The sequence below is a fragment of the Limulus polyphemus genome, unplaced genomic scaffold (genome assembly GCF_000517525.1).
Source record: "Limulus polyphemus unplaced genomic scaffold, Limulus_polyphemus-2.1.2 Scaffold1207, whole genome shotgun sequence".
In the NCBI taxonomy this organism is placed as follows: Eukaryota; Metazoa; Arthropoda; class Merostomata; order Xiphosura; family Limulidae; genus Limulus; species Limulus polyphemus.
In genome coordinates this window covers 44710-69106 of record NW_013666817.1, presented here as the reverse complement: position 1 = coordinate 69106, position 24397 = coordinate 44710, and the positions used below count along the sequence as shown (strand labels likewise).

The window sequence follows — 24397 nt, the reverse complement described above, 5'->3', positions numbered from 1 at the left end:
GGAAAACTAATTGTAAGGAAAAATTAATTTCTTTTTCTTCACCAGCAGACTGAAGCCACAATAAATGTTAAAACATTAAAACAAGAGAAAAATAAAGTTTGTGATACTAAAAAAAAAAAAAACAAGCTGAAAAAGAGTCAACATTTTTAGTCTCCAAATTCAAAAGGAGGAAACAAGTCTTTGTGTTCTTCAACTGTGAATTTGATACTTTGATGCCAATTGTTCAGATTTAAAAAAAACCACCAATAACAGGATTTACAAGTATTATCAACACATCTGTATTAAAGCAATGATTTTTAAAGGATGAAAGAATGTAGAATTGATAAGATACCCAACAGGTGTCAGTAACATGGATTTTTTAAATCCATATTTCAAAACAAAATTTTTGAGCAGAAAAAAAAAAAAGGAATCTGATGCCAGGCATTTTCGGGTGACTCTACATTTCACACCCGACATTTGTCAAACAGAGCAACAAGGTTTCATGATATCACACGTCTAAACCTTACACTGTTGGTGATGAGCTAAAGTCATCACTTGTGGATTTAGTATCATTGTTCAGCATTGAATACCATGCACATTTTAGTGGCTAGAGCTGTAAATAGATGGCAAATATTTAAAGAACATATGAAAGGCCTCAAAGTGAACTTACTGGCAGTAACTAGATAAGAAACCAGATCCATCTTTGCAGTTCTGAGTATGCTTATATATGTACTTTTTAGTGTAATAATGCAATACTTTTTATTTACAGTAAAATACATTTATGTTGAAAGTTAACCATTACTCAAAGACTGTTTGTTTGTTTTATTATTAAGCACAAAGCTAACAATGGGCTATCTATGCTGTACCTGCCAAGGGTATTGAAGTCTGGTATTTAGCATTTTAAGCCTTGAGACTTATGGCTGAACCACAGCGGGAAGTTACTCAAAAAGAGACTAATAATAAAAATGATCATGTACCAAGTTTCCCACCTAAACACATCTTGTCTTAGATATAGCCAAGCTTCACCAGCAACTGTAGCCCTTGATAATGGTTTAAAAATAAAATGTTGGATTGTAGAATATAAACAAAATGAACAGTTTATTCATCTGTAGATACATCACTTATTTACAAAATATATACAGTTTGCTATTCTGTGCTAGAAAATTTGAAAAGAAAAAACAACTGATTAATATTGTCCACTAGTTACATCAGCTTCTGCATTTCCACAAATATGCTTCTATATAAATGTCCATTTATTCAGATATTACAATTTGCATAAAATTGAAAGTTTTTTATTCTTTCACTTTTTACAATGACTAGCAAAAACTATACACACTCTGATATGAGATTCAAAGGATCACCTAATGATTCATAGATGCTCCAATTTACCGATCAAGCTCTTTCATTATCAACAATTACTGTTAGCTACCCCAAAGCAGTATGTACCACAAAACATACACCATTAGAACATCCACCTGTGGTACCTGATCATGTTTGCCAAGTTTAGTTTCAGCTTGTGAGCTAGAGGTTATGAAGACAGTTTCAAACATAGCATCCCTGGGATCTATTGGAGATTAAGCGCACAGAATCTAATGAAAGATTTGGGTTCAATAATTCTGAAAACTTACTCCTAGACACTCGTCATGCCTGGTTGACTTTCCAGATGCATTTTAATTCTCACCCCCAAGCCTTATATATATAAGGACAACTCCTGGACCATTTTGAGTCCACCTACCAAGTTTGATTCTGCTAGTTCAAAACTATGCAAAGATTTCACAGACAAACAAATTTACAAACACACAACCTGATTTAATATAGGTTTGCTAACCATGTGTTCCAGTGTACAAGATGAGATATCAAGCTCTCAAACGTATATTTCCTTTGAGACATAAACTGTATTATTCACATTCCTATAAGATCGGTTACAGTTCCATTGACAACTGCACTACTTGTATGCTTGTATTTATAACTTCACATGTACAAGTTCCAGAACTAGCCATATTACTACTTAGGAGCACAAGTTAAGGAAGACAACAGCACAAACTAGAGGGGCACTCAGTGTAGCACACACCTCCACCACATAGTGTTGATCATACTCAGCTCACCAAAAATATGAAAATGTGTCTGTACGTCCATCATTATCAATGGACACAGACCATTTTTGACAATGGAGAGTAATATTCTAAATATGTCCACCAAGTTTCATCAAAATCCAATCATTTTTGATTGAGTTATAGAGCAAAAATAGTGTGAAAATCAGTCCCAATGTTAACAGATAGGATTTGATTTTTTTTACATTTCCATGATCTTCCTGTGACCTTGACCCTCAAAAAACCAATCACTTCTAAGTTGAGTCATAATCCAAATGTATACCAACTTTTATTCAAATCCATTCAGCAGATTTTGAAAAATCTAGCTGACAAACACACATCTTCAGTGGTGAAAGTAATAACTATGATAATAAAAGTCTTTCTAAATATTTCAAAAATTGTAAAGTCTTACAAACTTTTTAAAGTAATTCCACTTTGTAAAACTTATTAAGTAGGTTGATGAGAATTTCTTCATTTTTGTGTTGTGAAAACATGACAATGAAAACACCATAAATTACATTAATGACTTTCGTTAGTCAAGTTATATCCAGGGTAAATCAAGTGGATACTTACGACCTGAAAAAAACCAGTAAACACTAAGAGTTAAAAAAAAAAAAGGTACAGTTGATCGTTGGAGTTGCATATCTGGAATTCAGACAATCACCCTACCCCTAATTCATGATAGCTATACTGACTTCAACCTATTGCTAAACACCATTTAACATAGCACATGAAAAATGGCATGATGGGAAAGTATTAAAATGACATTTAGCTTTGGTGATGAGGGTGCTTATGGAATCATCTAATTCCCTCTTACATGGTGCACGAGGGCTATTGTTTATACACTAAACTTAAAGCCCAGCCCATCTTCAACATTTTTCTTCTTAAGTCAGGCAGTTAGAGACCTTTTGTTTTTTTCTAATACTTCCTCCTACCCAGAAATTTCCACCCTTTCTACTGGCTTGTCTCTGTTCCCAACACGTCATTTGGCATGCCCTCCCCTAGTATTTCAGAAATTTTTGGAATGATGCAGTACAGTATCAGAAATCAAACACCAATATCATCCTCTTTACTATAAAGCTGTATTAACTGACTGTTATATAATGAGATAAATGTACTTGCATACTTCTGTATTATGTTTATTGTCCATGTAATACAGGGTGGCCCAAAATTATCATTCCTATTTTAAAATTTTAAGACCTCTGGTCACGAAAAACCAACCCAAATTTAGGGAAAAAAAATGTCAGAGATGAAAAACATGGATTGGAGGAGCAAAACTATATCAACGTAATCCACTAATATAATCTAAAAAAGCTTCTTCTGATTGAAAAAATATACTCATAAATGAAATCTGTAAAATGCCTTGCCAGGAACATAAACATAGAAAGAAAGGAGACTGCTTCGCCTGTGGTGTTTATAGATGCTGCTTACCTTTGGATTCATGCTTGAATGATGCTGAAAGAAGAGTAATGAGAAGGACACATGCCCTGAGAGGTCAAAATCAAATTAGATTAGAAGAAAGCAAGGTGTATGATATTGATTCTGGAGAAGATGGAAATGCTGAAGCTTCTAAAACCAGTACTGCTATATTCAATGCTTTGTGTATTACCAATCTCACAGCTTTGGAATGCTAATGCATTGCAAAGTGTCAGACAAAGACAGAAGACTGTTCAAATATGCATATAAATAACCGATAAGTTATTCCAACTTTTATATCCAACTGATCCATTTGATTTGAAGATGTATTTTATCGACAAACTACAGACTAATGAGAAATATACGACGGAACCCATTTCTAAAGGCCTGTGCAAGCTATCACTTGTTGGGTGCAGAAACATTTCTGTGGTTGCTCAAAGCATTTTGGCAAATACAGTCAAATGATGTACATGCAAAAGGATGCTCGCTGATGATTTCAATAGTCTACCAGACCAACAAAAACAGCTTATAGGTGTTCAAAAGCACTCAATGGGAAAAGTGAAATTTTCATCCTTGAGAAAGACCTTTGCTAGAGATGGGATCGCAGGCACTACTGGAAAAGTACTTGATGCCAATCTGTTGAATGGTCAATGTCAGTGAAAAAGTTTAAAGCAAAAACTGGGAACCAAAGCACATGAGGTTCAATGGGAAGTTAATGCTGCTAAAATGATTTGCTCATCCAATATATCCAAGGCAGAAGTTGTTGTAGTGTGCAAGCTTAATGAGTGTGGAGCCAATGAACTGAATATTGAAACAAGGTTGTCATTTACATCCCCAAGGCACCATTATTTACACCTTATCAACGTGCAAATTCTGAGTTGAATGAACAAGATCAAGTTAGGATTACTGCTAAATCACTGGCTATTAGCCAATCACTGTCTCTGGTCCACTGTAATCATCTACACTTTGTCCAGAAGCATTGTCAGAAGGGTGGGCAAGCTACCCAGGGAATACAAAAGATGAAATGCCCAGGGAGTGTGTGGAAAAGTTAATTGAGTTATACGAAATGGGAAAAAGAAACAAAAAGTCAGTAAGTGTCCACCAATAAAGCTCATTAGATTCTGATGAATTCAGTTCTTCTAGGATATTGGCAAGATAGATTTCGTGTCACCGTTTCCAATATAAAGGCATTCTTTTCTTTAACTCCAGCTAAAATGAAAGTATTGATTGATAGTGATAGTAAATATCCCAAAGACGAAGTGGATGAAGCTGAATGTTCATATTTGCAGGAAGAAATTGCTGTATCTTCTGCCTCACTTATTGATTTAGATATGCAAACAGAATAACTTAGTCCTCATTAACAGCAAAATTTACATACAGCTGTATCTTTTTTCATACTTCATGGATTTCAAATCTGAAAAAGATTCTGAATAGTAGAGTCAAGTAGTTTATTTCTACCAATCAGTGCCTTCTGGGACATAATATTTGAAAATTTGGTGCAACACCTATAGTGGTCGGTTTTTCATGACCGGGGTTCTTAATAATTAAATAACTAAAGAAATAAAACCAGGCAGTTTTCAACATCTTGTAACACAACTCAAACAGTTTTTATTATCATGTTTTTTTTAACTTCAGTGAGTAGTGTTACCCTGTAAGATGTAAACAGTGCAAGAAAAGGCTCAATGCATCATTTGGCTTGCAGAGACCAAGTTAGTGACTGTAGTGCAGGATAATTACAAATGCAAATACAGGAAAGAATCATCATCGAAGCCAACTATGTGGGAGTGGATGAAGAAGCTCTTGGAGACAAGCAGTGTGTTACAGCTACTGGGAGATGGAAGGCTCTCAGCCAGTGATGAACATATCAAACAAGTAAACAAATCATTTCAGCATAGCCCATGAATATCACTTCACAAGCATCCCAAAAATATCTCTGCTCTGTGTCATTCATCTGCATGCCTACAAACATCAGTTGGTACAGGCACTGCAAACAGATGATAGACCACAGCACAAGATATTTGCAGTGAACTTCCTTAGATGAAGACAACACGTTTTTAACTTGTGTTTAACTGTTAAGTGACGAGGCTACATTTCTTACCACAGGTAAAGTGATTCACCATAATGTCTGCATTTGGGGCTCTGAAAACCCCATTACATTATTGAAATTGTGCGTGATAGTACAAAGTTGAATGTGTGGTGCGGTCTCAAGTGTGACACGATTATTAGTCCTATATTTTTTGCTGAGAGCACTGTTACTGGGACATGTACCTTGACATGCTGAAACAATTTGTGGTCACACAACTGGAAGAAATACAATCATAGATAATATTTTAACAGGATGGTGCTCCACTTCACTGGAGTTTGTTGATCAGACATTTACTAGTTTGTTGGTCAGACACTTCCTAGATCAGACATTTACTGGAGTTTGTTGGTCAGACACTTCCTAGATCGGACATTTACTGGAGTTTGTTGGTCAGATGCTTCCTAGATCCAACACTTACTGGAGTTGGTTGGTCAGATGCTTCCTAAATCAGATATTTACTGGAGTTTGTTGATCAGACATTTACTAGTTTGTTGGTCAGACACTTCCTAGATCAGACATTTACTGGAGTTTGTTGGTCAGACATTTACTAGAGTTTGTTAGTCAGACACTTCCTCGTTCAGACATTTCAAAGGTGATGGATTGTTTGGGATGGGCCAATTCCATGGCCTCCATGTTCACCAGATATCACTCCACTAGACTTCTCTCTTTGGGGGTATATTAAGGACATTATGTATCGCACTCCTATATCAAACATCGTGGAGTTATAGACCAGGATAACAGATGTTATCTCCACTGTAACTGTGGACTGAAGTAGAATGTTGGTTAGACATGCTGAGACCCACTAATGATGCACATGTAAAAGTTTACTGACATGTCAATAAAAACTGTTTGAGTTGGGCTACAAGATGTTCAAAACTGCATGGTTGTATTACTTTAGAAATTTATTTATGAAATTTTAAAATACAAAAGATAATTTTGGGACACCCTGTACTTTGTAAACAAAGTAGAATATCAGAAAATTTAAATAAAAAAAGAGATAAGCTCAAAAACATCACCCATTTCTTCTTTACAAATAACCATGCTTTTCACAACCCTGGTAAGATTACATACTAAACCTGACATGCCTGTTATAATTTCTTGATGAACTATTGTTTTCTGTTACCATGAATATGTAACTTTTCAATCAGAAAGCATTTCCTCATAGATTTTTGGTCAAATCTGTCACTTGGCAATTACTTTGTTATTTGGATGTGAAGAAGATTGCAGAAATCCAACATGTTGTCAAACTTCCGGTGTCTTTGAAAAAAAAAGTTAAATATTCTGACAACTGACATTTAAAATTTTTGATATAATGTTAAAATAAACATAAGTTTTCACCTTATTCCTATGCACTTTACATATACATTTTCTGTACAAGTTGCTGTGCTTCACTACATTGTGTCTTGTATTACTTTCAAAAACATGCATCATAAAGTAACTTGGGTAAAAGCATACTAATCAATGCTAATTTAGATCTAAAACAAAACCAGTGTAGATACGGTGTGTTACCCTCTGAGGCACTGAAATATTTAGAGCTATGTATGTAAAAGAAATTATCAAAGCAATCAATGCAAAATTAGCACTTATTTATATGTAATACATTATCTATAAAGACAGTTAAAATATACTACAGCAACAGTAACATTTATATAATTGATATTAAAGGTAACGTAAGACTGAACATTGAAGATACTGCTATTGTAATCTGATAACAGCTTAATTTCCTTCTTATATTTTAACATTACTACAATTAATATTTTTACCATTTAAATATAAAAACAAATTATGTTCTGTTCAATGTATTACTTATCATTTAAAAAACTGCAGAGAAATGAATAGGAAGTTTGAGTTCACTAGGTTCCATATTTTATTACAGTATTGACTGTATTTAATTGACACAATATTTGGTCATTCACACCAGCTATATCTTCCATTTTATGGAATATACTGCTCAACTACAAAATCAATAGTAATATCAATGATTTTGGCATCTCAATGAAGTTTCTCAGTCTAATTTAAACATTATTTTGTGAATGAAACTGCTACAACATGGGCTGCGGATTCAGCACCTTAGGTTTACTGTACAACTAATAAAAAAAGTTTTGTTTGCTTATTGTTAAGCACAAAGCTATACAGTTGGCTATCTGTGCTGTGCCCACCATGGATACTGAAACCAGATTTTTAGTTTTATAAGCATTTAGACTTACTGCCGAACCACTGTGGGGGTTGAGAGAGAGGCCTAACTAGCATTTTTAAATATCAACAAATACATTCATACATCATCATAGTTCCTTCTCCAGGCTGCTACTCTTCTTATAACATACCTACAGCCCCAAAGTGAGGAGTGTATTTTTTGGCTAATGGAATGAAAACCATGAGCTTTTGGGTTCAATGTTCATACATACTAACCACTAGGCTATGCTTGGGGCCTAGATATCTATGAAAGTACAAAGGAAAACAATTTACAATATTGGTTATAATAACTTGTATGCATGAACTAACCTTGCAGAATATACAGATGTCTTCACAAGAACCTTTCTTTACTGCTGATTGCAGCTTACTTCCTGTTCTAGATATTAAAAGAAAAATATATGTTATTTGAATATGGAATTTTGACCCAATTAAAAATGCACAAAACTGACTGGCTACTCCATAACTTCTATAACATTTCTAATTATCTTTAAAATACAATTGCTTTGTAAAATATCCAACCAACCATTATTTTCTTAATCATTAGTTTTATAAATTATATATGTACTAGCTCCTATTAACATCATGTAAATACAATTTGAAAGCTCATCCACTGGGTCAATGAGTTGTACAAATTCCATTCATTTCTTAAAATTAGGATAAAACAAAAGTTAAACCACTCAACCACTTGTTTGTATGTATTTTGAAAATGAAAGTTTTAACTAATGTTTCATATAAATTAATGTATTATTTCAAAATGAAAACTTGAGCATCAGAAAGCTTAGCACCTTATTTACAAGATAAACAGTTATATGTGGCAAAAGTTTCTGAATATCTTTACAAATGCCCTGCATCAAATCTTAATTAAAAAGGCTTAGTAAAAATAACAACAAATATTAGATTAAAAGTAGAAAATTATATTTCTTTTCATGATACCTTAATACTCAGCCATGATTCTAATCAACCTTGTTTCCTGTGTTAAATGTATTGTCAACTTGAGCTAGGCAGATTTAGAGAAATAACTTACAGAACAGCTCTCTATAAAGCTAATGGCTTATACACTCAGTGATTTACTTTTTAATATGCTAGACCTAATAATATTAACTGATGACACGTTATTATCCAGAGATCACTTCCTTGTTATTTTTCAGAAATATATATATACAAGAAAACATCTAACAACTGAGAAATATATACAGACTTTTATGACACTGATTAGTGTTAGAAATATATACTTTTATAATACTAATTAGTGCTAAAACTCAGTTTTATGACAGATTTCATTTTCAGTGAGATAGGGATTTTCATTAGTCAAATAAAAAAAAAGGTTAATATTATACAGCTTGTGTATAACATTCAATAAAAAAAAATATTAAATATACTTGTTCTTTCCAATACACACTAAACAACCTTAAGCTACATTTCTGTGATATGTTACTAATTTTTATATTTGGTATATAGCTTTTACTTTTCTATGACTATTTAATATGTATGAGAAAACAGACTAGGTAAACACACTCAACAAATAAAAATAAGTTATTGATGAAAGTATTTAGTAGAAACTTGATAAAATGTTGTTACCCAAAATGCTATTCATATTTGTCAATAAACTTATTTTAAATCTGGCAACTGTTTTACCTTGTTCATTTTCGTCTACATTTTATAATTTCCTTGCCTATCCAATTCTTTTGTTTGAGACCAGATCATAATTATGTAATATTTATGTACTGTTTGGCACCATGTTCTGTGGAACTTGTTATGACAGGAAAAACAACAACAATTTAGCACTTTTAATTTAAAGTTGCATGTTAAGAAAATAACACAAACAACTAAAACAGTTATAGTGACATTTATTATTGGTTGTAAACATGATTTTTACTCATCTTCACCTCAAGTTGAATAGAACAAAATTATATACATATCAAACCAAACTACTAAAGGGAAAACGTGTTAAAATCCACAACAACCCATATATTCAAATGATGGTATGAAGGGATGTGCCAATGTGATGGTTCACAACAAACCAAATCCAATCAGATTGGTAGTCCTCAGTGCAACAGCAGCCTCAAGCATGGGAAAAAACTCTGAGGTGGAGTGCTAGAGGGAGAACCTTCACCTTAAACAACATCATCCTCCAGATAGGACCGCACAGAAGCTGGGCACAACATCAACCTCCAGGACCCACCACAGAGAGGTGAAGCACATGATTAGAGGATTGCAAGTTATCTACACCAGCAGAACACCTCTGCCCTACTCACATTCAGGAGGTTATTTCTATGGTCCACCACCCCAGTAGCTTGGCAATGGAAATTGGCAAGGACTCCACTAGAAGAACAAAGAGGGATAAAACATGGTGGACAATCCAGAGGAATGCCAACAATGGATACAGTGCAACAGGTGCTTGAAAACCCTATACCAAAAAGCAGACTGCCCCTGATATATTCAGTCAGAGGGACAGCAGGGATGGGCAACTATCCCCTTCTGCTTTACCTATTTAAGTCCATGGGCTAGTATGGTCCAGAACAGTGATACTAATGAAGCAAATATATTGGGAGGAACAACTTATTAGCAATCTAGTGGAACACCCCATCTCAATAGTGTGCATTATTGGCCATGGGTTTACATCTTGGCTGTACAGTGAAGATTGGAAGCATACCTGGACAGGCAATGATTGCCACTGAGTGGGATCCAAGTCCAAAATGGGACATGTCCCTGGAGGGAAAAATATATATAGAAAAGATAATTTACCTAGTCACAGCTGCACTGAAGTTTGAAGGATGGCAACAGGTGGCAAGGAAGAAACAACTACCCAATGAAAACAGTAGGAGATGAATGTATGAGGGTAGGACACATGCCTGACTAAAGAATTTCCTCTAATGAACAACAGAGGCAAAACTCCAGGAAAAAAAAAAGTTAAGAATTCGGGAAGAGAGACAGGGAAAGATACACAAATTGAAGCAGTGGACAATCCGAGATTGTTATGGGAGAATGAGAAAAATCACATACAGATGAACAGTACCAGAAAAGGAAAAGGTGGAAACAGGAATCACTAAAGGAAGCCATGAGGGCAATGGAACAACAAAGAGTACATACTGGACATAGAAGTCTATCTGGAGCAGACCAGGAATAAAAGTAGGAAATGGTGGAAGACAAAACAGCAAGAAGGAAGAATGACCCTCATAAGCTGCTAAAGTGTCAAGAAGGAAAGATCAATCTGGAAGAACCACACAATGACGAGGTCAACTAATTTAGAAGGAACATAAGTGGAACTGGCTGGTCCAGTACTGACTGAGAAAATCCAATGTCAGAGCCTGAGGAACCAGAGACCAAAAAAAAGAGGTAACTTGGTGTTGCAGTAAAGTGGAAAAAGCATACAGATGTGGAGTACCCCACTGATTACATAGCCACCTGAAAAACCTGATAGTTGAGAAACCACTCTGTCAGATAAACTTGGTTGGAACATGATATGTAAGGAGATTTATATGCAGAATGTGGGCCCAATAAAGTAGGTCCAAAGTTCGACCACAGAGGGAAGAGGAATGGGTTTCCCCATAGTGATAGTCAAAATGGAGCATGACGTATTGATACTGTACCAGTGTAAGAAAATGAACCAAAGCAGCAGATGTGTGTGTTGAGAAGACTCCCTTTCGGAATGAACTAACAGGAGACAGTCGTCCATGTAGTCTTGTAAACTCAATTCAAGAGCATGAAGAAGTCGGGTAAAAGCAGTGACCACCCAGTAAAATACATATGATGCTGAAGCAAGCCCAAAAGTCCAGGCACAAAACTGATATGCAACCCTGTAGTGGACAAACTAATGATAGGCATTAGAGACATCTACTTTGGTCATTCATAGTTCTGGAAAAAAAAACAAAAAAAACCTGAGTATGATAAAGAATTCCATGGAAAATTGGGAAGATCCAGAAATTGATTGAGGCAGGACAGATGGATCACAGGACAAAAAACCTGGAGAAGATTGGCAGACAGAAGGGTCTGCACAACCTTGTATAGATGCAGACAGGTAGCTGTATCCTGAGTTAATGGGAAGAAAATTGGTACAGGAAACAAAGGTGGAGGGGAAAAGAAAAATCCTTCTGACAAAACTTGGATCACCTAAGAATTAACAGTGAATAACCACCAGATGGGAACAAAATTGTCCAAATGTGACCCCACCAGACCAGAAACCACCTGATAATCACTGGTGACAATGAACCCAACATCAAGACACTTGGCGAAATTTCGAACCCCTAGTGGTAGGAAATGGTAAAGGACGAGAAACAGTAATGGGAGAGGTCATGGTATCAAAATGAGACAAACAATTAACTAAAGACTAAAGGGTCAAAAGTGGACTTGCAGAGTCAAAAGTGATTCCAAGGACTCTGGAAAATCTCCAAAAACAAACCAATGGAGAAAAGGAACCATCCGGAAGTCATGAAGATAAGAAGGTAGATGAACCTGTGAAGAGACAGCATTCTTCCCAAGAAGGTCCCAACAGCAAGGAATCCACACGTGTAAGGATAGGATCAAAGAGGACAATAGTAACCAAGAGGGTGTACGGAGGGAAAGTGTATTTTCCAAAAACCTTGCAGGGAGGATCGGTGGAGAGCCTCAGAAAGGAGGTGTATGTTGGATAAATACTGTAGGAGAGCTTTAAGGGTAAGAAAAAGGTGGGAAAATGGACATGGGAGGAATGGATAAGATTATCAGGGACAGCCTCCCCCACATTGACAAAAGTGACTCCAACTGCTGGGAGTCGAGAAAGGGTTGATCAGCCAAAGCATAATGATCAGAAGTCCATGGAGGACAAGGCTAACACCAGCCCTCAACTGAGAAACAAAATGCTCAGCATGAACTCTGATGTCAGGGAAAGGCAGGAAAACGAGGAACTCTAATGATGGGTGTCATGTAAAAAGCAAGGAACATTATCATATGAAAATGGAACACTCCTGAGAAAGCATTGGAAGGCACGGCTTGGTTAAGAGGAGAAGGAAAAAGACTGTCAAAACCCTCTTCATTATGAATAGGTTAGGAGAATGCATGAGAAACTTGAATATTGTCAGGAGAAAAAGGATGCCTCACATAATGATCAATCTCCCAACAAATAATAGCCAAAAAATCCTCAGTCTAAACCCCCAGACCTGAAGCCAGTAATGTCACTTGAAGTAGTGGTAATAATATCAGAAGCTGTAAAAACAAAATTTGGAATTCATCTTAAGCCATGAAGAAATTGAAAATGAGGAAAAACCCATTAAACAAAGGTAAGTTATTGTAGCAAACTACTACAGAAGAAACTAGCTGTAGCAAATAAATCAGTACTTCACAAAAAAAAGAGAAACATGTAAAAATAGCACAACTGAAAAACATTTGTACTCAGTCACTGTCTAACAAGAAGTGATAGTTTGGTAAAATCAAATAGAGGGAGTCACATGCGTCAGAAGGTTGTGTCACACTTCTATTGGTGAAGGGTCGCCACATGGTGATTTACATGAGAGATGTAGTTGAACCACGTTGAGTTTAAGACTTGTGGCATGCAAAATTTTATTTGCATATAGAGTGCAGCACTGAATTAGAATAGCTATACATGCGAAGTGGAGGTAATATACCATATTGGAATTTTATGATAACTACAGGCTCTTTAATATCAGATAAGTCATAACCATGCCTTGTGAGAAACAGCAAAGCTTGAAATAATTTTTTGTTTTGTTGTGGAAGATTAAAATTTCTGGTTATATACAAGAATCAGATAATGAAACCATAACTTTTTTTTCTGTGCAAGACTACTTAAGCACTCTATACTTTGGACAGAAACTTGGGTATCATTTCCCATTTAACAGTACAAAGGAAAAAACCTTCAATAATGAATAATTTACCATAAATATAAACTTGCTATTGTTGCATATTAGAATTTCAAATAGTCTGAAATTGAGTTAACTTGTAATTTAGATTTAGTACTTAAATTGTACTTTGGATTTAGTATTTAAATATATGCCAATATATCTTCAATTTATGATATTTGCAACAAGATTGATACACACAGTTTTCTTTTTTAACACAAATATGTTTTAATATACAAACAACAATACAATTTACAATAACAGTTATTACAATTAGTTATTACTAACGATGATTTATATACTAAAATTTTACAAACTTACAGGAAATATAAAGTCTTCTTTCTAGTCTGGAACTTCTTTAATATGTTACTGAGGGTTCACAATGAGCGAGTTAATTGTGAATTGATGTAGATATAATTCACTTAACAGGGAGCTAGCTAGCTTTGTTCTTCATTATTCACCAGCTACACATGCAGAGTTTTCCACAATGAAGTTATATAATGCTTTCATAAAAATACTAATGTCCGAGGAGAATCCACTGAAGTTAAATGATTTGTAATGTTCGAACTTTGTAAGTGCTCCTGGTCAAATATCTAAAGTTTTCCAATTGATAAGCATTATAACAATCACAGTTATAGCTTCCGAAGTTTACAGTACACCAACTATAGCAAACCAATAATATATACTCTTTTTAGGCATGTCACGTTGGTTATATTTATAGGCGTGTGGAAGCTTTCTAGACATTTCAGTTTTACGTAAAAATACTGATGCTACATTTAAGTGTTTACCTACATACATATATTGTCGATTCTTACTCTTGAGAATATTCTACAACTTTGGAGAATAGGTGGGAGTTTTGCAATACATATTTAACACTATAAGCTATGCACGTTTTTAAATATAAACTTAATCTAAACGATGTTGATATTAAAATAAATATATAATAACAAATTCATTACACTACATATAAAACTTAAATAGTAGTTAAAGATACACAGTAAATACAGTTGTGTTTACCTGCTTGATTACAGCTCAAAGCTACACAATCTGTGCTCTGTCTATTTCGTGGACTGAACCCTGGATTTTGGAGCTGTAAGACCTTAAGCTTACTACAGACCGAACGAGGAACCAGTTGTGTTTGGAACATAGGTGTACACTTAATTAGAATTAAGGAAAAAATCTGGCACATCCTTAGACCTATCATGTCTGTTGTTTTTATTATACTGAAAAATAATAGGCTTAAAGTAAGCAAATTTTCATACAGCAGGTTTACTCTTTCAGTATTGGAAATCATATTAAAAGATGTGCATATGTCTATTAAGATATGCAACAGTTTACTTCTTTAGCATGTCCAAAATGTACTACTATTGTTAAATTACCAGTTGCCTCTAACACTCAAGTAATTTAGGTCCATTATATGGGGCATTCAAGGAGACCATTTTAGAAGAAAATAAATAAAATTTCACTTAATTCTGTTATTTGGTTCATTGATCATTTGTTTTTACTTTAATGCTACTATACTTACAGAATTATTAGTTTAAAAGGAATAGTCACCACAACCTAAATTAACTTTAGGGTTTGTAACCAATTACTGGTTTTCTGTAAATTGTTGTGACATCTTTTTGAATGGTTTTCAATCTGAAAAGTTACTTAAGACCAAGAATACATTATAATGTGAAGGAATTAATAACATATATTATGTTGACTGTTTAAGCAACTTTTCTGATCCTCTTGCTGTATTGATTATTTTCATATTGATTTATTAGGGTTAGAACTAATGCAAGTACTACCATGCTCACTGACTATAACTTCCACTTGTCATTATTCAAAAATTCTATGATCATTGCAATGTGTTCATCACATAATAACAGACGATGTTTGTTTTGTAACTTTTATAGGTTTACCTCCAAACTATTCCTTGACTGTGTGCATCGTGTCAATTTCAATGGAATACAACATTTTCAAAATGACTTATGGTAATGCACATATGCAGATCATTGCCTCTACATTCAGATGATGTCAAGTACATCACTATTCAACATGATGTGTAGCAGAAAACAAATTCATCTTCAACAAACATCACTTATTCAACACGAAAAAAGGCAGTGAATAGTTTTTTACTCATTTTGGCAAGAACAATACAATTTTACACTTATACTGACTAATCACCCTAAATTTTAAACCCTGCCAATTACAGGGACTCATTTAAATGAAATAAAACTTATATCTCAAATTGTAAAGTGAAGATTTCAGTGACTCTGTTAATTACTTTAAATAATTAACTGAAATGTATCAAGTTATGTGAAATATCAACAGAGAAAACAATGCATTCTAATGTTTACCTATAAAAATGTAAGAACAATATATCTAATTAACTACAGTCATTACCAGATTCACCATTAGCTATGGCCTATGTAGGTAGTTTGCTTTCATCAGAAGTCAATACTAATTTAACAATATCTTATATATTTTTAAATTTGTGATTAAAGGTATATACCTGAAAATCGTTGATACAGTTGCTGGAAAATCAGTTTGTAAAGCAACAACAAAGTTTTCTGTTAGGCGTTGAATACTTGCTTGGTTTTCTTTCTACTGAAGAAAAAATTCTTAAATTTTAGAATAAAACTGATGCACTGCTCAAACATGTTCTAAGTTTTTTATTACTCATTTTTTTATATAAGGTACATAGCACTTGTAAAATTTAATATTATAGATGTAATTTTGAAGTAGATTTTTGATTAGTTCATTTTGTAGATTTAAAATCTTAAAATCCCACCAAATTCTATTTTATATTAAAAATAATTACTTCAAGGATCGCTCATAAACAATAGATGTTATTGAATATCTAAGAAATCATTTTTACAAGTTTTGGCATTTTCTGTCCAAAAAAAGAAAATTTCCAATTAAACATATTCACCAGACAAACCAAACACCAGATAAAATTCTTCAGTTTGTAATTTTTAGAATATAAAACTGATATCTTACAGAAAGTTAAAAATAGTACTAATCAAGCTAGTAGTACACACAATATTTGTGATTGACTTGCAGGCTATAATGCATAAAATTCAGAAATAGTAGAAAGGTCATGCTGAGGTAAAGTTGAATGGGGAAATTAACAAGCTCATAGGAGAAGCCCCCCTTTTCAAATCTGGCACAATTCTACTGGTAGGATATCTGCACTAGTAAAGCAAAACAGTAATAATGAATGGCCTTCACTGACATTCAGGGAGATGAGACTGCTGGAAAACAAAGTACCATATTTGTAGCTAGGAAAAGTAAAGGATGGGGGAACCAGTAACACACCATACAGCCACAAGGCTGTTGGCAACATCAATAAATGAACTTCTCTCTTCCCCTTGTAAGGCAGTTGGCATCCACACAGAGTCAAGAGCATGCCAGCACAACCTCTGGGATTATCACTTAGTGCTCAACATATAAACTTTTTATACTAATAAGAATTGGGCTGACAATTTTCCTAAAAATACGCACTCAATGTTAATTTACCCTCCACAACAACAACAAAAATCAATGCATATTTTAGTGAAACATAAATCAATTTATAAATACACGTAGAGAAAATAAAAATACCCAAACCAGAAAAAATTTAATTATAACAGTTTTATTAATATTTTGTTTTAAGAAATTGCATTGATCAATTATAATATTAAAAAAAACGTAACTCAATAAAATTATAAGCTTAAGTTCTGTTTCATGAGCATAAAAACAGTTACTAATATTTTATTTTTTCATATAATTTTGGGTGAATATATCATCAATTGGTTTGATTGTTTATTTAGTTTTTGGCCAAAGCTAATCAAGAGCTATCTGTGTTAGCCATTTATAATTCTGAAGTGACAGAATAGAGTGGAAGGCAGCTAGTCAACACCACTCACTGCCAACTCTTGGGCTACTCTTTCCCAACAAATAGTGGGACTGTATGTCAAATTATAACACCTCCATGGCTGAAAGGGTAAGAATGTTTGGTGAATGGCTTCAATCCTGACTCTCAGATTGTGAGTCAAGCACCCAAGCCATCAGGACATTATCAATTAGTCAATGTCCTCCATATTTGTGAGACACTTTTTGTTATTAGAGCAAAGAGGCACTAGCTGAAAATTGTAAAAAACACATAAATTGAGTTCATTTTCAACTTAGGTATTTTTACTGCACATTACTGACTATTCCAAGCTGTTATCACAGCACTTTTTCAAATAGGGATACTGCCTGAAACATGTGCCCTAGATGGGATATCTGATAAGTGAAGATCCTAGTCAGCTAGAAACCCACCCTTTGGGCTGCCGTGTGCACTTTTTAAAAAACGTATTAAACAATTAATGGGAAAGTGCACAATAGTTGCAGAATGGTCTAAAAAGGTAAGAGTAACTTTCAGAATTTAAAAATCCTCTCTGGTCCAGGAGAAATAGACGAAAACAATCGGCTACCTCTCGATTTCCCAGAAAATCAAATGGAAGATTCGAAATGCTTTGATTTTAGCAAATATTAGTTATTTTAGTTCCAATGACATTATTAATCAATTTCAATTAGTGAGAATAAACATGTTCCTAGTTTTCTTCTAATACATCTTCAATCTCAATATCCAAATTTTGTAATGAAACACTCTCTTCAGAACATGTTTCCATAAGAACATCTTGCTCTGCCTCTTTCTTCTCTTTTTTACTGGATTTTGGATCTTTTGCATTACTCCATGTCTACTTTGGGGGATAACATGGCAATGTTTTGCTGTACATATAGCTGAAGGATCACAATGTAAGCACATTTCACCGCTTTTGCAGCTTCCTTTATTTTTGTATTTATGTTCTTCACACAGTTCTGGCCTTCTTGTAACATCAGTCATATTTGCACTGTGCAAAAATGGAAAACTGATTTTGAAACAGCTGAATTTTTTTTACACATGGTAGTGTTACCCAGTTTTTATGATATTTTTACACACAAAAAATTATTCTGAAATTTTCTGGTGAAAAAAACTGTAATTTTTGGGTGGGTTTCTGACTGACTGGGATCTTCAAAAAAAATGATAAGTATAATTTTTAATCATTCCCTAATCATATTTTCTAATGCTCAATTATAATGACCTTTCTCCTTATTATAACAGCAGAAAAAAAATTCCACAGTCATTTATAATCAGTTTTTCTTTCTGGTATCTGTCTCTCATTATTAAATATTATTAGCTTTTCATTAATCCTGTCTCCCTGGGTACCTTTTACTGTGCATGACACAAGATTTTAGTGTTTTTATATTCAAATTTTTATTAAACTACTTTTTGTTTATGTTATACCAATTAGAATAGCATACAATCTTAGCTAATAATCCATATTTTAATAGTATACAAGTTTTAAGTTCCTAATTCTACAAGGAAATATATAAAACAAATCATGAATTTCCACTAGTGTGACCCACTTGACACATTTTGTCTAAGCGTGTCATCATCCCTATTTTATCCATCACCCCTCAAAAATGTATGAAATTAAACGTAAAATACTCTCTATAAAGTATAGAGTTGTTATTGCTCAAACAAACCATAATTTTTATGGCCTTCAATTTTGTTTTGTTACAGAGCTATCAAATAGAAAATCAGACCCCTCCTGCCATACCCTCCCTTTCACAATTCGTTGAGTTCTCTCTTACATTTCATATTACCTATAACCAATAGAAAGTCAAGGTTTTCATCTATCAAATGATGTATTGTATAATGTTATGTTCTGAACAGGTAATCGTCAATTTCACTCAGAGTAGCAACATCGTTCCCGTGGAAAAGTTAACGACTAGCTTGGATGGATTTGTAATGGCTCTTGTAGCATGGTTAGAAAGCCAGGAAAATTTTGAGACGTAAGTGAATTTGTCTACTTTTTGCATGTTATCAGTCTATATTCTTTGGTCATTATTTAATTAAATAAAAATTGTTAAGTGCTTTACTATAATTAATATAAAAAATCAGGCTTACTCTCCTCAACATTCGAGGGCAAGAAAAAACAAGATTGGGTAATTACTTTATTTCTTGATTTTCATATTTATTCTTTATTTATTATTATAATAGTAACTAAAATTAAAAGTATGGATATTTTAAAGTTATTTAAGACTAAAATAGGTAAAACAAGTAATAAAAATAATATAATTAAAATTGTTCACAAAGCACATATGCGAGCAGCTCATGGGTAATGTAATTCGATAGCGTAACGTGAGCTGCACGTTTCCAGAGTGATTCACAACTTATAATGGTGCGGATAGCAGTTAGACACTGTTCAATGGGCAATATAAAGAGCAATAAAACAATAAAATTTAATTATAAACAGATGTATAATGCTACAAACTTAGAGCTACTTACAATAAACAAATGAAAAGAAAGAAGGTTAATTTAGGTTTGTTTTGATTTGTTTTTTGGTGGTTACGAGATTGGTCGAATTGACCGATCCAGTTTTGAGATTAGGGTAGAGAAAATAACATATAAACTATAAGGATTTAGAGAAAAAAAAAACGTTTGAAATGCATTTAGGAGGTTTTAGGGATTACACAAAGGAAATTTGAGCTTTTTGAGATGACAAAAAGTATTTTTAATTTTAACATTTAAAATTACTTTACACACGGACTATTCAAAACAAATACTCAATACATTTATGGACAAAACTTTATTTTATTTTATCAAAAGTACTTCTCTAAGAAATATGACTTTTTGTATGTGAAAGACTTGTAAAATTAACTGAAAGACTGCCAAATTTCGTGAAGATATACCCATATATAGAGAGAGTTATAAGTATTAAATTTATATAAACTTTAAACGAGTACAGAAGGTCACGTGACTCAGTCAAATCGACCGACCCCATGTCAGAAGAGTTAATATGTTTTAAACATAATGCTTTTCTTGCAGATTTTGTATTTTTGGAGGTAGTCAACTTTTGTATCATCAATGAAAAACATGTTCTTACTAGCTGAGTCCACTCCCAACCTCAAACCAGATATCTGTTTTTCAAGCTCGTCAATTTGGTTTTTTATTTTGGCTCCACCATCTGGTAAGGCTTTCAGAGATACCTTATGCAGCAGATCCTGATTGAAAAACAATTTTGATTTTATAAAAAAAACAACAATTTTCCATAAAGTAAATGATCAGCAAAATTTACAATAAATGTTTAAATATTTATAATGAATAAAATAATTTGACCATAGAGCAAATCATCTGCAAAATTTGGTATGCATCTTCAAATATTTACACTGTATGGAATAACAATTTGACCATAGAGCAGATGATCAGCAAAATACAGAATATATATTCAAACATTTATAATGAATACATTATAAAATTAGATATGTTGTTCTGTAATCTGTACAAAAAAAAGAATTAAAATAATTTCATCTTTATTAATACTTTCTAAAGGAAATACTAAAAGGATGAAGACTGATAATTTACAAGCACTCTACAAATATCGTGATTTTAAATATGGTATGATGTTTAAAAATAGTTTTCAGAACACACGCTGAAGGTGAGGAAAAGATAGGTATTTAGCAATATTTCGTAAAACAGATAATAAAGGAAGAAAGAGAATATTTAGCAAAATGTTTTATAATGGACTTAAGGAAAAACAATACAACATTTGAAAAATATTGTGGAACAGATGCTAAGAGAAGAAATAGCAGAGTAAATAGTACAGAATCTGTGGAACAGATGTTGAAAGGAGGAACACCCAATATACATTTATAATTTTGTCTGAAAGATGATAAAGGGGGAAATGGTTTTTGATATTTAGTAATGCATTTTAGATTAAATTCTAAAAGAAAACCCTTCATAATATTTAGTGAAACCTTTTGAGAAACATGTTGATCACAAATTTGAAACAATTTGAAAATTTAAGTAATTCACAAGACTTAGCAAAAAGAAAGAAAGAAAGAAAGCAGAAAGTTTATTAGTTATTTTGTAAAATATGCAGTCCAGGAAGCAAAGCTTAATACTCTACAAAGCAATTACTGATGGCAGAAAACTTGGTCTTTAATAATATGTTGTGGAAGAGATGATCAAAAAATAATTCAATCTTCAAAACACCATAGATCTTCTAGGTAGAATGCTTTTTTATTTTAAAGTGCTACTTTTTAAATAGGTATAAATATACACTGTACTATATATAGGACTTATCTAGATTAGCTCACTATTCTGTACAAACACTGTTCATATTCAGGTATAATGTGCAGCATTACCTAATTAAATCACACATTACAGACTTCACTAATTATAAACCACAGACCTAGTTGATCAGATACAATACTACTTAGAATTAAAACACATACCATGCACTGTTTCTTTACTAGTACAACTAATGCTTTATTCACTATCTGCAGACTTACACTACAGTTGCTTATCTACAGGATAGCTTATAATAAATAATACTAACTACCACATACTCTTCATTACATAAGCTTATCTAATTACTAAAAATTAACAGGTAAGTGTTTTACATCACTAGATATAATTTGGACAATAGCCGAAGAGCTGTTTCTGCTATGATTCATGTAAACATAAATATACACTAACAGAAAAAAAACAAAAAACACAGAGGTGACAAGGAAATATACAAGACCAAGATTTAAAGGCAACTAACATTTAATAGGTGTGCAAGAAATAAAGACAATCCAAAACATGCACCAGAAAACTATTTTTCTTTTCATAATTCCTCTTCATATAACACATATTTAATTTAAACTTTGTAGAATACAAAAACTGCGACAAGTTTAATCGTTATAAGCATATTTCACATTGTATTTAAATACATAATTATTCCTAGCTATAAATGCCATCTCTACGGTGAAAAAGTAAGAAGAAATCACCTACTGTCAAGATTTTATTATAAGTTCTTGTATTCTTATACTTACAGAAGACAAACTTTGTTAACTTATGTATTCCACATTTTCTAGGAGCAACCAAATATTAAAAAAAGTATGTTGCCATCTTGCTAAGTAACAACAAAATGCAGAACTAATAATAAAAGCATGTTTACTTTTTTCTGAGACAACCTTCCTTCTAGGATTTTCAGATCTGCTTGAAATTGTTCATTTCCCTCTATTTCACTCTGTCTATGACATATGTTTCCAGTAATATTTTCTGAAGTAACATCTTGATTACTTTTGGTGTGTATTTTATTCAATTTAATACGCTCTCCCAAAGGACGCTCTAATATGCAGTCATCTGAATCACTTCCTAAAGACACACCATGCTTCTCTCTCCATTCATAATTATTTGTCTGCTTTGTGGTTTCAACAAACTTGCCCTGTTCAACTTTATCAGATTTCATGCTGGTTTCCTTTACTGCCATATTACTATCCTTCAAATAAGGTTAAAAATGGTTTTTAGTACATATTCTATACACATATATATATATATATATATCACTTTCCTTGACATTTTTAGTGTTAAAGGTTTAAAATTAGTATAAAGATAATCTGGCTCTAGACATATTTTTATTCATTTCTCAATTATATAGGAGCAATAGACTTTACATAAAACCTATGAATCATCATACATAGTTTTTTTCTCAGAAAGATTTAATATAAGTGCCACATTTTTTTGTTCTGGATTAGCATGGGCATATTTTTTTTTATCTAGAATATGTATAAGACAAACTGCAGGGTGTCTGAAAAGTCTGTAACCATTGGTGATTTGCAGCTTTTCTTAATTTCAGATACGTCAATGACACTATGAAAGCATGAGAAGGTCAAGTTAATCCAATTTGTTTTGAATTACAAGGACAGCATGGAGAAAACATTCTGTAAGAAAAACATATCTACAAATAGCAATCATGTATTAACAAGTAAATACACAAATGAAAGAAAAAAAATTTTTTAAATGCTTGCTCAGTCCTAATTAGCATTTGTTTTCAACATGAAACCAAAAATATTGAAAGTTATGATTTTCCTGCACTAGAAATAGATTTCTGATAGATACTTACCTCCTCTCACATATAAAACTCCTCTCGATCTTGAAATGCCCTCCAACACATTAAAAATCTTAATTCTTGCCTAATATACTAGCCTTTTTACATCCCTCAGTTCCTTTTAGCATGCATAGTGCATTCAACAACCCTCCACCAACAGGAGCACAACATACACTCCCTGAGCAGCTGGTTCCCTCTGTATTACATTCTGTGTATCTAACTATCAAGATTAGGTATATCATAAAATAGGGAAATAGGGAGGAAGGGCAGGAAGTATGTGAAAAGAGGTAAGTATCTATAGGAAATCAATTTTCAGGGTAGGAAGATGAAAACTTCTGATACAATACACACCTCTTCTCACATATGAAGCTAGAATCCCACACTGAGTAGATGGAGGGTGTAACAGAAAGAATATTTTAATAGATTCCCCAGAGAATCTAACAAGTGTGTGTAGTAATTGTATGAAAGCACACTAGAAGGGGACTGCACCACTTCTGGAACAGGTGTGCCCTTTGCCAGTGAAGAAGTGAAGTGCTGTGAAACAGGCAGCATTGACGACCTAACCAAAATTGAAAAGCCCCGGAAGACACAGTAGAAAGACTCACCCCAACTGTACAGACAAGGTTCCACATCCTCAGTATTACAAGGTGGAGAACAGTGTCAAAGAATCAATAGAGGAGAAATATGATAATGTGGCCAGGGCGAGCAGAACGTGAGCAATATATATATATATATATATATATATATATATATATTATATATATAACACACACACAACACACACACTACAGAACGTAGAGTAGTATAAATTATAGTAACGACGTAGTAACGTATAGTAGTAACGTAAAGTAAAGTAACAACTAACGAACTAAC

General features: G+C 33.3%; 1 protein-coding gene across 1 annotated transcript in view; it reads right to left on the bottom strand.

The window, feature by feature from the left end:
- LOC106462611 (cytoplasmic tRNA 2-thiolation protein 2-like) overlaps window positions 1-24397 on the bottom strand; it is a 49314-nt gene that overhangs the window by 7036 nt on the left and 17881 nt on the right. The window contains exons 9-13 of the mRNA XM_022389931.1: window positions 23335-23374; window positions 22592-22915; window positions 20502-20651; window positions 16090-16181; window positions 8071-8137 (exon numbers count right to left, since the gene is read on the bottom strand). Coding sequence (XP_022245639.1) covers window positions 8071-8137; window positions 16090-16181; window positions 20502-20651; window positions 22592-22915; window positions 23335-23374 — 673 coding nt within the window. The remainder of the gene's footprint in view (window positions 1-8070; window positions 8138-16089; window positions 16182-20501; window positions 20652-22591; window positions 22916-23334; window positions 23375-24397) is intronic.